This window comes from Saccostrea cucullata, unplaced genomic scaffold (assembly GCF_032062105.1).
Source record: "Saccostrea cucullata isolate Sc308-1 unplaced genomic scaffold, CSIRO_AGI_Scuc_v1 ctg3172, whole genome shotgun sequence".
In the NCBI taxonomy this organism is placed as follows: domain Eukaryota; kingdom Metazoa; phylum Mollusca; class Bivalvia; order Ostreida; family Ostreidae; genus Saccostrea; species Saccostrea cuccullata.
The window spans coordinates 2,335-21,145 of NW_026933746.1; the positions used below are offsets into that span (position 1 = coordinate 2,335).

Here is an 18,811-nt window from a genome sequence, read left to right on the forward strand (position 1 = left end):
CGCGTACATAGCGTAAATTAATACCATGCGGAAAAAACTACTTCTACAGTAACTGTTTACTGATATTCAAAAAGCTTTATAGTATTATGTTGTAAATTAAACATTTTATATTTTATGGAATATTTGTTATTGCAGCCATAATTTTTTTTTTTTTACTGAATTGTTTAACCTTATATTCTGACAAATCCAGACACCCCATATTGGGCTTTAGGAAATAAATCAACACTTAATAAGAAAGCTATCATTTAGGTTATTTTTGACAAGGTTTTTTTTCTATAAGTACCTACTTGCTGTTTTTAAATTTCTGAATTATCTCCCCATGGATAGCTTTTTTCTTCTTTTTTTTTTTTAATTTTTTTTTTAAAGCGATGATAAGAATAAAATGGGAACAGATAGACAAACAAGGACAAATTTTGATCAGGAAAGCCCACTGGGCCTTGGCTCATTTGAACATCAAAACACAGGTTAACAAGCTAAGAAACCAAGCTTTGATTTACAGATCAATCCTGAGCCTGTTTCTCCTCCTCAGGTATCACTATTAATAACTTCTGTGTCAACACCTCAAATTTCTCTGTAAAAAATAGCACCGTATAACATTATTACTCTCTGTAAAAAATGTCAGCGCATAACAAAATTACTCTCTGTCAAACTCAATGAATTCCTGTAAGAAAAACGCTGACATGTTTACCAACATCACTGGTATATATGGCAGTGAAGTACTATGATAAAATAAACAAATTGAAAAAAAAGATGTAATTTTAATAGGACGTTTTACAAGCATTCTGATTAATTAACCCAAATTATATCCTTTCTACCATATCCCTCTTGTATAACTACAAACATGCAAAATTTCCATCCACATAAAGTTAAGCATTATCCTATTTAATGCTTCAAATAATTTTGTATAGAGAGTATTAAATGAAGTGTTGCTATTGTCTTTAATACATGCTGCTAATATTGATATTTCAAAAATTCACAGGATTCTGAGAAGAAAAAAAAATTATTGCTAAACTATAAAGCTACTACCTGAGGCTATCAATAAAATCTGGTTTTGTTCATAAATTATCTTAATTCAAAATCAGTATATAATGATAGGCCATACTGTATACGTAGAGTATACAATGTTTAAAATGGCCTAATTAGTTTGTGGTACTTACCTATAAATCTGTTGAAATCCTTGGGTTTGTTAGTCCAGTAGATAAATAAAACATACACAGGAACACCAGTGGCAATGATAGCACATCCTATACCTAAAATATAGAAACATAGCACTGATAGCACATCCTATACCTAAAATATAGAAACATAGCAGTGATAGCACATCCTATAGCTAAAATATAGAAACATAGCATTAATAGCACATCCTATACCTAAAATATAGATAACATAGCAATGATAGCACATCCTATACCTAAAATATAGAAACATAGCAGTGATAGCACATCCTATACCTAAAATATATAAAAAACATAGCAATGATAGCACATCCTATACCTGAAATATAGATAACATAGTAATGATAGCACATCCTATACCTAAAATATAGAAACATAGCAGAGATAGCACATCCTATACCTAAAATATATAAAAAACATAGCAATGATTGCACATCCTATACCTGAAATATAGATAACATAGTAATGATAGCACATCCTATACCTAAAATATAGAAACATAGTAATGATAGCACATCCTACACCTAAAATATAGAAACATAGTACAGTAAAACTCGTTTAGTGCGAACATGGATATAACGAATTCACGGATATAGCGAAGTTTTTCTAGGTCCCCGGCAAAATTCTTAACAAATCTTTGTAAATTTTTACGGTTATAACGAACTCGGATATAACGAATTTACGAATATAGCGAACTGATTTTGAGTCCCTTTAAGGTTAAATATAATGAAATTTACATCTTTTATAACGAACTTTCAAAGATCTCAAAATTTGATAGATTGAACTGATTTTATTTTCTTTTAGCTTTTGTATATAAAATTCAATTCATAACAAAACCTTAGTTATCTAAGGTATATTTTGTAATACTTACTACCGTAACATATTTGGTAGTAATACTTGAAGGAAAACATGCATATTGCGAATTCGCTATATATGATTATACAAATTCGTTATATGGATATAACGAATTACGGATATAGGGAATTAAATTCACAGGTCCCAACGACTTCGCTTTAACCGAGTTCTACTGTAATGATAGCACATCCTATACCTAAAATATAGATAACATAGCAATAATAGCATATCCTATACCTAACAAATAGAAACATAGCAATGATAGCATTTCCTATACCTAAAATATACAAACACAGCAATAATAGCACATCCTATACCTAAAATATGATTATTACAGCAATGAAAACAAAACTAATTATTACTAAAATATATGTATTAAACTAATGATAAATTAATTAAATTTTAGTTAAAGATTGACACTAGCATTGACAATTATTCTCACAAGTCTTTCTTTGATTGGCTGAAAACATTGACTTGCTGAGAAAAGGTTTTGCAATGGAAAGTTTAAATAAGAAGGCTGCATACCTGTTTCTGTCGGAATGGTTGTGAAAGGTATAACGACCAGCATGATCGTTACCAGGCAGTAGATAATAGGCCACACCAGGGCTACCTGTAAATATAAAAGAGGGATATATAGGTTTTTTATAGGACCTTAACTTACGGTCCTTAAGTCTGTATTTATGGGCAAAATTTTTAATCAAGAAAAGGGCAAGAAAAAAAATTTTAAGAATTGTTGGTGCCAAAAAGGAAGGTTTTGTCAAAAGAAATACTAATGTTAAGTTAGAAACTTAGCACAAACTGTTCAAAAGTTATGGCCAAACTTAAAGCTTCAATTTTTTTTTTTAAACAAAAGTGGGTCAAACTCCATGGTCAAGATTAAAAGGCCCAAGGTGTTGTTAACTAAAGCAATGTCTTGTTACTAAGAATACACATTTGAAACACATCACTGCTCCAACTATAACACTGCACCAGATCAGAGACCATATTCATTGTATGCATAGGAGTGAAACCGTTCACCGCGGTATCGATTCACCGCGGTATTTTTTAACGGTTCGATACACGGTACAAAATCTCTACTTTCGGTTTGGTTCCTTTTTCAGTCAGGATCGTCATTCAGTCGGGTTTGGCATAAGGTCTAAACATGCTCCTCCGTATAATTGGTTCAAAAACGTAAATTTTTGTGGACTTAAAGTTTGTAAAATAATTTTTAACAGTCAAATCAATTAAATTGATTTATTTTATTCATTTTGCACATAAATTATTTGACTAGATTAAGTAAAATGAAGCATAAAACAACAGTTGAATTTGTTTCCTTCTATCAAAATGTATCGTATCGAAAATAACCAAACCGAGACCACTTTTTACGATACGTATCGAACCGTGTATCGTTTCACCCCTATGTATGCATACTTAAATATTTATGAAAACAAACTGCCATATCATAAAATAGTTCACTTGATCATTCATTTACACATAAAATTCATTCAAATGCAAACTGAAATAATGAGTTTCTATCTTGAAATGATTGTACCTTGATAGGTCTGTTGGCGTCGGGCCTCGTTTTTCTGAAATAAAGGAGCGTGGCAACCGATAATCCAATGGCCAGCCAGTTAACAAAGCTGACGTAGTTAATAAGGGCCTCCATGTCTGAAGATACCAGGTATACTAATGAGAACAGTCCCTGAAACAAAATGACATACTCCAATGATTTGACATATACTAACAAGAATTTTCTTTGAAACAAGACAAAATAATTTATTTCCTATGTAGCTTGTAACATGAGCTTTGATGGGTAACAAAGTTGGGTGTAAATTTCCGTACATCTGACTTAGCCGGGGGTAAATAAAATGTGAAATCCCAATGCATACTTTCTTTATGATAAAAACTAAATAACATGACGTCACAATGCATTGTAGTACATAGTTATCTTATTGATAGATTGAGACACAGTTGATTAGACTCTGAAGGATTTTTATGGGTACATGAGAAATAAACTTGTTATACAGGTCTCGTTATGCAGGTTCCTTGAAGGGTGTGCGGGGATTTACCCCCGGTTTTATTACATACACCCTGAGGCATCATTCTCATGCACTTTAACACTACTTAATTCACAAAACAAGATGTATGTGAGCCACTGCTCACTAGTAATACCTCTGCTCTGATGTGAATATACATATAATATCATGTTAATATACACAAGTTCAGCTACGAGCAGACGCACAGATAAGCAGGAAGTTGACATCAGATTTGAACAAAGATGAATCCCACCGTATGGCATGCCTAAGCAAAGAATGTGCTAAAATTTGCTGCGACGAAAATCTGTTATGGACAGACACACAGCTAAACAGACAGATACACAAGGGTAAAACAGTATACCCCCTCCTTCCGAGTGGGGGTATAATGAAGTGTCATATTCAATCAATAATACAAAATTAACCTTCAAAAGCAGGTTAAATCTGTCAAAATATTCTTTCAATTTAGTAAATCTTCAAGAGCTGTTCTAAAAGATTTTTACATTCCAGGGCTTCCTACAATAAATAAGATCAATGTCTTATCCTGCACTAACATGCTGTTATAAGCTTTACACCAATTATAATTTGTGTGGATCGAATTCTGACATTGTATAATACATTTAAAGGTATATAATACATCTGTTGGAAAAATTCTTTATGCTAGCAAGAATTCACTTATCATCATGCCAAAGGAAACATAGAAGACATTATATACTGGCCAGCTTCACAGCTCTAAGATATACCATCAATCACTTACCATGAAGAGAACAGCAGGCATGGGGGTGAGATGTTTGACCGATACATAGCTGAGAACTTTTGGCATGTGTCCCTCGCGTCCTCCGACGAAAAACAACCTGTAAACCACCAAACAATGGCAGCTATAGCATGTCTTCAATTGACAGGATTTATTCAGAAATTACAAGCATCATGTGAAAGTGGGTCTCTACCAGCACAAATCTTTTCAAAGATATTGAACTGCCATTTTCATAAGCCCATATCTTAGCTTCTCATAAAAAAAATCACATTAAAAGTCATTTAATTCAAGTACAAGTTGTCATACCTATTTTTTTTTTTTTTTTTGCTTTACCTGGCCGACGTGAAGAGGATACCGTTCACACCTCCGAAAGTGGAGAGTGACACAAAAACAGGCATGATCCACCACATGATTCCATAGAGTCTCTCAGAAAACATCTACAATGGAGTTATAATTATCATTAGGAGAGCTTTTCCTGTTACGTCATCACTACAGGAACATCAGGTTGTGTAGTTTTATGACTTATCTTGTTTACATTACCCAGATCCTCAATGAACTACAAATTAACATATGGCAGAACCCGGTAATGAAAAGTTATGTATATAAACACAACACGCTACCCTGACAATAAAATAACGAGTTATCTCAGAATTATGTTAAAGTAATGTTTAATGTAGTAAAAAATAAATGTAAGTGACATGCTACAAGCAATTATGTACCAAATCACATTAAATACATTTTAAAATAGACTTTGTTCTTTTATTAGATATTTCTTCATACAATTATTTTCAAATGGCTTACCACTGCTACTGCAGCGCCACCTAGGATTTCAGGGGGAGTAACTGTTGTGAAGTAGGCAATATTGGCTAAAACATACACAATGGTTACCATGATGATAGAGCACCAGATGGCCTTGGGCAAGTTTCTGTAATGAGAAAAAGCGAAAACAAATAAACAATGATGACCTCTTTAAAACTATATTCACAAAAATACCTTCTTGAAAAGATGATAATTGAAAAAAATTCTAAAAATAATTGTAGCATACTACATGTAAAATAATCAAAATGAACATCATCAAGTTTGTACAACTGCCTTGCTATATTCATTATTATATCCTTAAAAGTGCCAAATATGTTCCATATATATGATGTATTTTTTGCCTCATGTTATCATTGCCAGTCCATGCTTGCAAATAATTCTGCTCCAACAGAAACATTTTCTCTGTGAATCTTAATACATGTAATTTGAAATTTTCACACTAGAAATAATAGTGAAAATAAAATTGGTAAGAATAATTCCCTGTATTTTCACTGGAAAATAATCTGAATTAAAAAGTTGTTCACCTTAGCCAAGTTCACCATAAATGAGTTTTACTGTAACACTGATGAAACCGAAGTATTCACCACAAATCATTTATTCAGCATCTGTACACTTTTGACCCTTCCCCCAGACAAAACATCCCACCGTGAGCGCCTAGAGAGATTCCAATTCTTAATTTAAAAATAACACTGACACAGTGTAGTAACCCTGACAACCCTACAGGTATTGCTTTAACTCATTGCAAATGCAAATTGTACACTCCATATTTTTGGGCTGCTTTGTTGTCATGAAATGTATGATAACATTTAGCCTTTTGTACAAAATAAACACACTAATACAGAGAAGTAAGCATTACATGCTTCAAGGGAAGTGATATATTTGGGGGGGTCAATGTCCTACAGCTCTTGTATTAAATATCAGCTGATTTGATCTCTAAGTGCTTTCTAATTTGATACGTCTCCAACTCAACGCAGTCTACTGCACTCCCAAACATCCTACATGTATACAGCACTCTCAATTCTGATTATAAGTTTTTTTTCTTAGTTCTTCCAAACTAAAAGCACTCTTCTTTCTATAAGTAAACTTTGTCTTCTTATATCTGGGCTATTCTGAACTTTATATTCAGGGCTCTCGATTCTCTAAATTTGGGGCCGATATTCGGCCCCGTTCCCAATGCAAAAATGGTACCTTTTTTTCCCAAAAGAAAGGTGTAAATTTCCCAATTTCCATAGCAAAATATTAATTAAAAAATAAAAGTCCATGAAACTTAATCGCAAAAAAAACCCAAACAAAACACACTTGCAAATGAAAGCGAAACTGTATTACTATTTTTTTAGTTCGTGCCAAATGCATTCGTAAACTGGTTTGGGGAACCAGGTAATTGTTTTTACAAAAATGTGTACTAACTATGAGTGCAGAGTATCTTGTCATGTAGTTTCGACAAAAAACATCATTTTGGTTTCAAAAATAGACATTTCATTTAAAAATTAGTAAGCTGCACCTAGAAACATACCCACGTTTCAGCATGTTCAGTCTCGCGTTGTATTGGTAAGCAAAGTTGTCCATGTGATCAAGGAAATTCGGGATTATGTGACTAGCGACTGTCACTCAGAAAGACATATAACCGCAATATCAACACTCAAAGATAGTAATGACAAAGCTAATGTACTTTCATAAATAGCCTACATACCCATGTTTGTTCTGTTTAACTGTTTATTCAAAACCAGAGTTTAATTGATGACAAAATGCTAGAAAAGCAAAATATGAGTATATTTTAAAATGAATTTTGGTTATCTAACTTTTCCCAAAATGACGATCATTTTCCCAATTTGAACAGCCCCAGCCCCAGTCCCAAAAAATGGTGTGAGAGCCCTGATATTACTTCTAACCTTGGAGTGGATTACAAGAACGAATATCTCACACTGTAAAACACCTTACCATTAGGATAACTATCTAACCTTAGCAAGTATTTCAAGGAAAAGAAAATTCAAATTCCAACCACAAATCATGGGAGATCCTTTATATTTATAACCATGATAACCAAATTCAAATTTGGACCACATTTTCCCAATGAACTCAAAGTAAGTTTAGATCACTATCTTTCCCAATCGCAGGTTCCTCACCTGATCTATGGCTTGGGAAGAGAGTTTCTTTATTTTGCCGAAAATTCTTCTGATTTTTGTATACGACATTTCAATACGTGATATGTAATGTGTACAGATAGCACTACTTACTTGTAAGGATCTTTGAGTTCCTCTATTACATAGTTCAAATAGTTCCTGTAAAAAAACAAAGAACAAAATAAAATCTTTAATAATCAATTCTGATAAGTAAATCAGAAAATTTCTGTCCCTCCTTAAAGGAAAAATGAGAGTAAAGGAATTGAAAAAATATGCAGATGGAGAAAAATTCTGACCTTGACCCTTTGACCTTAAATCAATGGGATCTCTTTCATTCACTGTAAGTTACAATGCACACTTTCATTGAAAAGGCTTTAAGAGAATTAAAGATACCATCTGGAAACAATTTTTTGCATGTAGGAATTCCTTATCTTGATCATTGGCATTTTGACCTCAACAGCAATAAAAGTTTTCTTCAGACCATAGGGAGTGAAAATTTCAAAGACTAGAAGATATCAACCAGAAACTAAAGTGTTGCACATGTACAGAATGTATGAAATTTTACATTGACCTTATAATTTTTTGAAGAATGTTCTTTTTAAGGCTCTTTTCAGGTTGGATATTTTTAACTTTAATCTTTGACCGCAAAATCATGAAAGGTCTTCCTATAGAGAGTTATGCTTTTTGAAACAACCCTCTAGATCTAAATTAAAAGTGTTATGCATTGACAGAAGCTATGAGGATTTTGACCTTGATCTTTGAATTTTTGTCAAGAAAGTATTACAGACAGATAGAATGTATGAATATGATATCCTCCATTTTCAGTGAAACTTGGTTGGGGGGGGGGGGGCAAATAGCAAACAGACACCAGGTGGGAACAGTATGATCAGGATCAGCATGTGATGTCAGAAATTTTGTCATAACCTATCAACAACTCCGGTGAACACCTGCCATCAGGGACATCAGTGAAGGTGAAATGACTGGAAACATCTGTACAGTTTTATATTCATCCCAGTCCTCTCTGGATTGTCAACAATTAAAACTGAATTTGGAATGTTTTCATTATGGCACTGCATTCTCTTTATATCATATTTTGTCAATGTCGCTTCCAAGATATGAAATGGTTGACAGTTTAGCTTAATGTAAATGTACAACATAGATGATAATCTGCATCTCAAGAACCGAGGAAGAAGCAAGATTATTTGGAGGGGAGGGGTAAATCCCTTTACTTAATTTAACAACAACAATTAAGAAATTTATCATGTCTATCTAGTTGTTTGCCAAGTGGGTCAAATATTTGTCTAAAAAAATACACACTTTATGTAATGATAATAGATATTCTGTCTAAAGAAATAGGGTTATATCAAGATAACAGAATGCAGTGGTCTGATCCTGTGCCAAAATAGTAATCTGTGTTAATTCAGAATTATTTTGAATGTGTAAATATTGGAACCACTCCATACTACCAGGACTGGGACCGATTCATTGACACATTATGCAATGACAAAATGTCCAACTTGTTTAATAACAATGCAAATCAGTTCTGCATATTGCCAGATTTTCTAATGCTTATTAATAAAAATACTGCATAGGAATATTATCAAAGCTGAAAAGATAATATTGATTATATGATGCAATTAATTTTCATAGACCATCCTATCAAATGATGCAATTTTTCACAACAAATACACAATAAACAGAGATTATGACGTACAATAACAAAGTCATTATGTCACACCCATTTCTACAAGGGCATGCTACAAAATCTGATGCAAATTCTCTACTGCATCCCCACAATAAAAGCCTTCTGATTTATTCATTGATTACAAGAATCTATAGTTCTTCTAAGGCATGTTAGGAGATTTAATTGATTTCTATCAAATATGTTGTTCCCTTGAGATAAATTAGGAAAATGCTATCCCTTTAGCAAACCCTCGATCACTTTATAAGACAAGACTTCAGAATAAGACTTTGACTGATTTTATGATTGATTTTATGTTGATATTAATTTTTATCCAAGAACAAGAACAACTTGAGAGAGAGAGATTAGTAATGGTTCGCACATCAAAAGTAGAACAATTCCCTTGATAATGCCTCTGTAAGGTCAGCTAAGGCTAGGATAACAACAGGAAGAGTTCACAGTGCAGCCTTGACAGAGAGTCTACAGTGCAGTTCTATAAGGTCTCCTATATGAAGCAGATCTACAGCGCAGTTCTATAAGTGTTCCCTATATAGCAGTCTACAGTGCAGTTCTATAAGGTCTCCTATATGAAGCAGATCTACAGCGCAGTTCTATAAAGTGTTCCCTATGTAGCTCTTGACTCCTAAAAGTGCATTCGTCAAGAGGATAACAGATCCCCACTGCTTGATGTAGAAATCAATCTAATGTCCTCAGGTCAAGGCTGGGGAACCTCCAGTGGTGACCCATTCATCATCCCAGTCAGTGACCAATCATTCCCTGACCAGCAAGGACAAAATTCTACTTCACTGGGTCTTTTTATATGCTTATTTTGCTAAATATACACAATATGTACATGTACCAGCTTAATCTGATCAACATAACACATAAGTAGTCTACACAACTTCTAAAGGGAGGTGGTATATCATGGCATTTCTGGCCTTGTATTTATAATCATCATTATTACTTTGCAGAAAGATCCTCTTCTAGGTCGTATTTCCTGGCTTTTGAATATGTTTCATTACCACAATGTCTGGCTTGTAATCAGTTTTTGTTGCGACATTAAATAATGAATTAAAATTTTAAAGATCCTGGCAAAGAACTATTAGGTACACCTTTACTTAATTTAAGGAGAACCTTAATTAATTAAGCTGTGTTGAATGTCCTATTACAGATATCATTTTTACTTTAACATATTATTCCATAACATATTTGTGTATATATTATATCAATAAGTAAGAACAGACTCACCATCCGTTATAAGCAAACAGTCCCTGGTAAAAGGCTACACTGATTTTTCCAATGTTAGTCTCGGTGTTTACAAAAGGGTCCACAAAGTATTCATATTCACCTAAATCAGTAAAAAAAACAAGATAAAGACAATGTTAGTTTATGAAATATTTAAAGAATAATAACTATTGTGTGATTAAATTTGAAATGCATTGAAGATGTTGGGATATTTGTGAATGGTACAAAATTTGAAATATAGCAGTTAACAGATTCTCCACTGATCATGATGTATGTTTGCTACCGATTTTGTCTACAAAGTCTTGATAAAAGGAGGGTCTATTCATAGTTCATATATTAATACTGAATTTCTCATCCCCCCTCATTCATTGTCAGGTAAATCAGAATCAGAGACAGGAGAAAAGAGAATATAAAATCAGATTTCTACTGTTCTACCATGTTAAGGACGATCAATAAACTTACAGCTGTTTTATAATGAAGTTGTCAATGTATATATACACCTTCAGCAATAGTCATGTATAGGTTAAGTTTGTGCGATGTAGTTTGTGATTCAATCTGACAAAGCAGTTTAACTCCCAACTTTCTAACAAGTTATCTGTCTAAATTAATGCCTCAGTTTATTGTGTGTTTAATCTTACAACAAAGTTTAAAAGGCAGCTTTGATATTTCCTTTCAATTTTTTTTCTGATCTTCTTGACAAATAGTTTAATACAGTTCACAGTGATAAAAGAACAAGTGGGTCACATCGTTAACTGAGAAATATAAATAGACTTTTCATAAATATTGTTTGATTTGTCAAAAATTCTTGCTATCATTTAAAAGGACATGTTGCCATTGCATCATCTATGGGCAGTTGGTACAGTTTTTGTTTTTTGCCGTGATATGTACTAGAACATGACTAGTGTATGTTTGCTAGCCATGTTAAAACTTGTAAAATGAGAGATTAATAGAGCTAAAAAGTCTCTGTACATGACAGCTATATAAATCTTACTCCCTTTAACAACATTAAATGTGTTGACGCATGTCTATCTTTGTAACAGACTTGTTCATTTCACCATGAGAAGAGTCATGCATCTGCTAAATATTTGAGAGATGGATACAAAAAGCAGGACATGGGCTGTACTTTACAGAAAACTGAACCTAGAACAAGTTCCTGTGGGTTTTTATATTGTTAACTTAAAATCTACTTTCACTGGAAATCCTGTTAATTATAAATATCGCTGTCTTAAAGTTTACCAGGTTCACTTCCCTTCAACAAACTGTCAGAAATATAAAATATACAACATGCAATGAATGCATACAGTGTCACCTTTTATAGCTTTTCTTTTATGAATAATTCCTACTCTAAATTGCAGTGAGCCTACTTAATAAACATGAAGATTTTGGACTGGAGAGGGGGAGACTTGATTCCGTCACATTCTGTGTTCTGTCTGTGTTATGTCTGAACTATCAGACAATGGATCTAACGTAGAACATACAAGTCTGAAACCATTCTCTTCTCACAGCTGACATACAGCATCCTTTATCATATATTATATAAATTCTAATATTTGTGGAGGATCTCTCTAAGTAATTAAGTATACATATGCATTTACAGTAAACACATTCCAGTACATATGGCACTATAATCATACCATGTGTATTAGTCATTATATTTTAAATATGATACCCTCACCATGCTTACTTATCAAACAAGTCCTAGTGTCAGTGGATAGATTCTGTATAATGACAATGTGTATAATCCCTGAGAAGGTCAGACAGTGTGTTAATGTATAATGACCACATGGGGATTACTGACTAAGAGGGCTCTGTGTAAAATTAAAAACCCTTTATACTAGCTGCCATAATGTTGCCCTCTCCCATTCTTATTATAATCTGATGTTTTCTAACAGGGAAAAAATGATAGGGCTACATTATTGTAGCTACCTGTAGACATGCATTTTCCTTTAAGAGATTTTTGTATTTAATGAATATATATTCATGTAAATCTAACAAAAATGAGTGATAACTAGTACAGCTAGCATGATTTATCCAAAGAGAAAGAGTGTCTTTTTCTTGTTGTTAATGTTTATGTGAAAATATGTTTAAGTTTTATGAGAGAGTTTTTTATGCCCAGTGTGACAGTTCTTAAATACTGCCCTATGCCTTATGAATGATTATTGCCCTTATAAGAAAGTTCCCATTTCCCTATGAAATTTATATTTATTGTCCGATGTGTATTTATTGCCCTGTGAGCAAGTTCCTACCTCACCCCACCTTACAAACCTGTAATGAAGATATTGCCCTGAGAGAGTTCCTATTGCCCTATCAAGATATCAGAGAATTTATTGTCCTGTGACAGATTTCTACCTTACCCAAGTGGACAAAGCCTTTGATGATGCTATTACCCTGGGAGAGATCTTATTGCCTTACAAGAGAGTTCATATTGCCCTACATGAGAGTATTCATTGCCCTACAAGAGAGTTCTATTGCCCTATATGAGAGTATTTATTGCCCTACAAGAGAGATCTTATTGCCCTATATGAGAGTATTTATTGCCCTATGACAGAGTTCCTACCTTGCCCTATATGAGAGTATTTATTGCCCTGTGACAGAGTTCTTACCTCGCCCTAACTGGACAAATCCTGTAATGATGATGAGGGCCAGGGCCAACATTTTGGCGTAGGTGAACACATCTTGGACCCGAGTCGCCCATTTCACACTGGCACAGTTTACAGCTGTCAATAATACTGAAAAAGAAAAAAAAAACCTTGGTAAAATATATTTACATTGGTAAGGAAACTAGGCATTTCAGTCAAGTTAATACTCATTAAGTCAATTTTTTATTTTCTTTTTTAAAATTACATAAAACATGCAGCACATCATTGTTGAACCCATATTACAACAAGAAAAGTCCTTGAACATTCTTTTCCTTTTTATTCAATTTTCATTGGTTAAGGAAAAGAAACAACAGGATGGAAGTTAATTATTACATCCTGGTGTGGCAGGTTCCTAACGAGAAAACCACTGTCTGGTATCCCTACAAATAAATCTCCTGTGAACTACCTTTGTTACATTTACTGAAACAGATGTGGTGTTGATGTGTTTGTATAGAAAGAAGCTAAATGTATTGTACATCAATAGCGGCCTCTACTTCAATCAGGATATCTCAAAAAATTAACTTAATTAACTTGATCTTAAGAGTTTTTAGGGGAGGAAATTTGATTTAAAACAAGAAGTGTAATACATTAAAAGAAACAAAATTTTATTATCTGACCTTCAACCTCGAAATAAAGCTCATTTAAAACCTTGTTATCACATACCATGAGAAGGATACATAAATAACATCTTGACCCTAATTTCTTCTTTTACCATATTGTATAATTTTTTCAAGGTCCCCCTCTTTACACTCTCTGACCCAGTCCCTATAACTGACCATTTGTCAGTTCCCCCATCATTCTACCAGGCCTAGGACATCACCTGAGTCAGGTAGCCCCACAGGTATGATTGGTCACTGACCAGAAGTCATCTGTGTGTCCTCATTAAGGTCACAAAGAGTAAAGAGAGTTGTCAAGCTGACCCATACTTAACCCTCACAGAAAGAAATGGATCTGATCCCATGGCTTTGTTACTAAGCAAGGAATGTTATTCAGCAAGCAAATATCCATAATCTTATTACTGATGTACATACATCCCTCATCAATTTTAAAAGGAGATAGATAACAATAACTTCGGAATCAATTGAATGAAACATTTCACCTATGATCCTTATTCTATCGCAAACCCAATGTGGCAACTTTCTAATAGGAAAAGAGATTCATTCAAAATAAACATTATCATTGATGTATTCTATACTTTAGCTATGGCTAAATTTCATGTATGAATAAAAATGCTTTAAACCTGTTAACTGGATAAGACATCGTCATGAGTGTTACACATAACATTAAACCTAATTTCTGGCAATGTATAGATCAGTCAGTGTAGCATGTATTAAAAGATCTGGGGAGCTTTTAATTAATTACTGGCAAGCAAAAACAGACTAGTTACTTAGACCTTTAGAAGTATAATCCTATATTAAAATTTGTTTACATATAAAAAATGAACTCTAAAAAATCATATAAACAATATGTCTATCAAAGGAATGAGCTCATGCAGCTCAAATATTTTTTTTCACTGCCAAGATTTAAAGGACAGAAATACAAATAAACGTTAAGGCCAAAATAAAAAATACCTTTGTTTCCCCTAACGCGACCGACCCAATTAAATCGCACCGACTGACAAGATTTTTTAAATAAGAAGATTCAATAATTTTTTTTTATTGTTAACTAAGTTTCATAAAATACAATTTCATCAAAATCAGTTTTTAGCAGAACGGCCGACATTGTTCTACTGTGATTTGTTGAAGAAAATGGCACCAAGATGTGATTACTGAGAAAAAGTTCTTAATAAAACAACGGCGGCGTCTCAATCTTATGCCTTTAGCTAACTAGAATTCTTCACTCTTGAAACAATTTGATGATAAAATTTACCACGACTAATTAAGAGTGTTTCGGAGTATCTTGGCGTCTCCATGTGAGTGAATAAATTTTCGAAAGGGACGGTAAACATCAAACAAACCTGTGTTGAATTTAAGGTACATAATACATGGTACATGTAAGGCCCGCCTAATGAGCAGATGAGGGGCCCACCTAGTGAACACATCATTCAATTTCACTGCATTTTATTTAATTTGAGTTTTGATCTAATAACCAGTTCATCTATGTTCCTATGTTTACTATATGCCATTACGGAACCATAGGAGTTGTTGTAAATATGTCTGCATATTCATCCTGATAAATATAATTCAGATTTTCTTTCTTTAATGCCTTAATTTATTATGGGTTAAACTTCGTGACTATGACATTGTATATACATGTAGCATTTTTATCATTTGTAAATTCGGTTTGGTTCAATTAAATATTGTTTAACTACTCTTTACAAATAGTTTGAAATCATGATTCAGCTTCCTGAGACGCCCAGTGTATTTTTCTTTAATTACGCCCTCGAAGATTGGTTGTTTCTTTGCTTTTAACCCCTTCGAGATTTGTTTGGACGACATTTGAACATTTCCCCATTGCTCCAAATTTAAAAGTACTCAGCACTTTTTTGCCAATAAGCAGTAAGGGATCTTTTTTGAGCCAGCATCTTTTGCGAGACTGGACATAAGTTTTTATGGTCCCATTTGAAAGACTGTTTTCAACGTTCCTTATTGGTATTTGGACATGCGACTTAAAATTACACACTTACTTCTTAACTCTAAAGCAAAATGCTCTAGAAACACTGCAAATCTGATGGCCCTCAAAAAGTACATTGATTGTCTATAAGCACTGGGGGCTGATTGAAGGTTTGAAAAAATATACTCGGATGTCCGGTCTTTGCATATTTGAGAATCCTGTCTTTATCTATTCGATCTATATAAATGTACTCTGGCGTGAGATATCTCACAAGTTCAACTAAATAACAGCTGTAAATTAATTAATCATGAATTTTCCTTTAACATGTTTAACAGCATATGTTTGATACCTAACATTTTGTTGACAAATCGCTTTCTTTTGTACTTCTCTTACTATTAAAAAGTTTTTTTCTATTAAATTTTAGAACGTATTTTCAAAGCTGCTGTCATAAAATAAAATTGTTAACCTACCTACCGACCCGCCTTGAGAATTCAGGGTCGGGTTAGGGGAAACAAAGATATTTTTAATTCCGGCCTAAAGTGTGCTACTGAATTAAAAACATTTATAGTAATATAAAATATTATAATAATAATAATGCTAGTCATGTAATATTGTGTGGTAAAAATTAAAAAAACTAAAGAAAAATTAAAATGACAAATGAACTCTGTGGAATGTGGATTGATTAAATACAACATGATGATGCAATCTTTCTCTGTTGAGTCAATACACGAACTCATGTGTGTTACATGGCTGACCGATTACTAGAAGAAGTGTCTCTATGGGATTTAAATTTGGAATTCAATACTTTTATCTTCCTTGTTAAGTAACGAAGACTGTAGAACATGAGAGTGATCATATTATTCTCACTTCTGTCATAAATTCACGAAACATAATTATAGTAAACATTGCATCATCACAATGTCAAGGTCATTCTCGTAATGTCCGCTTACGTACATGCACACGTTGCATATGGGGAAATAAAGGTTAAGGAAAGAGTTTACTTACGAATACAGACAGCAGCCAGAAGTCTTACTGCTATATCAGGCTGGTCACAGGTCGGAAACAGGGGCTCTATCACATAATAGGCAAACGTGAGGGCAACAATGGCCTGGGAGCATGGTCTGACAATCATACATTCTATCCACAGACGAAGAAACGCAACAAATGGACCAAAAGCTTCATACAAGTAGGCATAATCAGCTCCTGATTTTGTTATCATAGTACCGAGTTCCGCATAACAATATGCCCCGATCATAGAATATAACCCGCATAGTAACCATACTATCAGGGAGAGTCCAACACTCCCGCAACCCGCCAAGACACCCCTGGGGCTGACGAAGATACCTGACCCCACGATACTGCCCACAATTACAGTGACTCCGTTAAGTAGCGAGATCTTCGGTTTTAAGTATACTGTTTCGTCCTCCTTCGCATCTGACGACTGGTCTGATGCGTGATCCACTGGCTCAGATTCATTCACTTTTTTATAATCCTTTAATTCGGCCATGTTCAGTCAATTAATGTAAATCAGTTTATATTAATGTATAACAACCCTTAAAACCACATAAATGATCGAGAGGGAAAATCCACGGGAAGTTTCGTGTCCACACGTTTCTCTCAAACAATGCCCACCGCCGTCTCCCTCCAAACACACCAACACGTTGTGTAGATTAAAGCATGTACTCCGAGCCCGAACTTTTTTAACCGGTTACACTAGATTGCTCCGGTTAACGTCGTGCGCATACCATTCCATGTTAACTGTCAGTGAACTTTTATAATTATATATTCTGCAACCAAGTATATAGTCAGATATCCTCAGATAAATCATAATATGGGACGAGGAACAGTTCAAATAGACAACTCTCCATTTCTTCCACCCTATATGAAATAGGTGTCAGTTGACATCATCCTCATTTATTTGGTAGCATGTCATCATACATAGCTGAAGTATGAAAAGTATTAGTAAACCTATGAAAGTTTTTTATGCGCCCGAATTTTTTCGGGGAGCATATTGTTTTTGTCCTGTCTGTTTGTCTGTTTATCTGTTTGTCTGTTTGTCTGTCTGTCTGTTGTCAACTTTAACCTTCGCCAAAACTTTTGAACCGTAAAAGGTAGAGACTTCATATTTCATACTCCTCTAATAAAGTTCTTTCAAATGACATCAAGGTCAATGACCTTGTGACCTTGACTGTGACCTATATGCTAAAAATAGCTTTTTCAACTGTTTGTCATATCTTTTGAACCGTAAGAGATAGAGACTTCGTATTTAGTATGCATACTCCTCTAATAAAGTTCTTTCAAATGACATCAAGGTCAATGACCTTGAGACCTTGACTGTGACCTATATGCTAAACATAGCTTTTCAACTGTTTGTCATAACTTTTGAACCATAAGAGATAAAGACTTCATATTTGGTATGCATACTCCACTAATAAAGTTCTTTCAAATGACATCAAGGTAAATGACCTTTGACCTTGACTGTGACCTATATGCTAAAAATAGCTTTTTCCACTTTCTGCCATAACTTTTGAACCATAGGAGATAGGGACTTCATATTTAGTATGCATACTTCTCTAATAAAGGACTTTCAAATGACATCAAGGTCAATGACCTTGTGACCTTGACTGTGACCTATATGCTAAAAATAGCTTTTTCAACTGTTTGTCATAACTTTTGAAACATAAGAGATAGAAACTTCATATTTGGTATGCATACTCCACTAATAAAGTTCCCTCAAATGACATCAAGGTCAATGACCTTGTGACCTTGACTGTGACCTACGGTATATGCTAAAAATAGCACTTTTTGCCATAACTTTTGAACCATAGGAGATAGGGACTTCATATTTAGTATCCATACTCCACTAATAAAGTTCTTTCAAACAACACCAAGGTCAATGACCATGTGACCTTGACTGTGACCTATATGCTAGAAATAGCTTTTTCCACTTTTTGCCAT

At 33.9% G+C, this 18,811-nt stretch overlaps 1 protein-coding gene across 1 annotated transcript; it reads right to left on the reverse strand.

Annotated features, from left to right (window-relative positions):
- Positions 1–380: 380 nt before the first annotated feature.
- LOC134239235 (large neutral amino acids transporter small subunit 2-like) lies at positions 381–17,528 on the reverse strand. The gene is made up of 11 exons (XM_062721395.1): positions 16,859–17,528; positions 13,265–13,390; positions 10,665–10,764; positions 7,850–7,894; positions 5,598–5,721; positions 5,130–5,233; positions 4,800–4,896; positions 3,562–3,711; positions 2,556–2,640; positions 1,158–1,250; positions 381–571 (listed from the first exon to the last, which is right to left on the reverse strand). Exons 1-11 carry the CDS (start codon positions 17,358–17,360, stop codon positions 501–503), a joined length of 1,497 nt encoding a protein of 498 aa, XP_062577379.1. The 5' UTR covers positions 17,361–17,528; the 3' UTR covers positions 381–500.
- Positions 17,529–18,811: the final 1,283 nt, after the last annotated feature.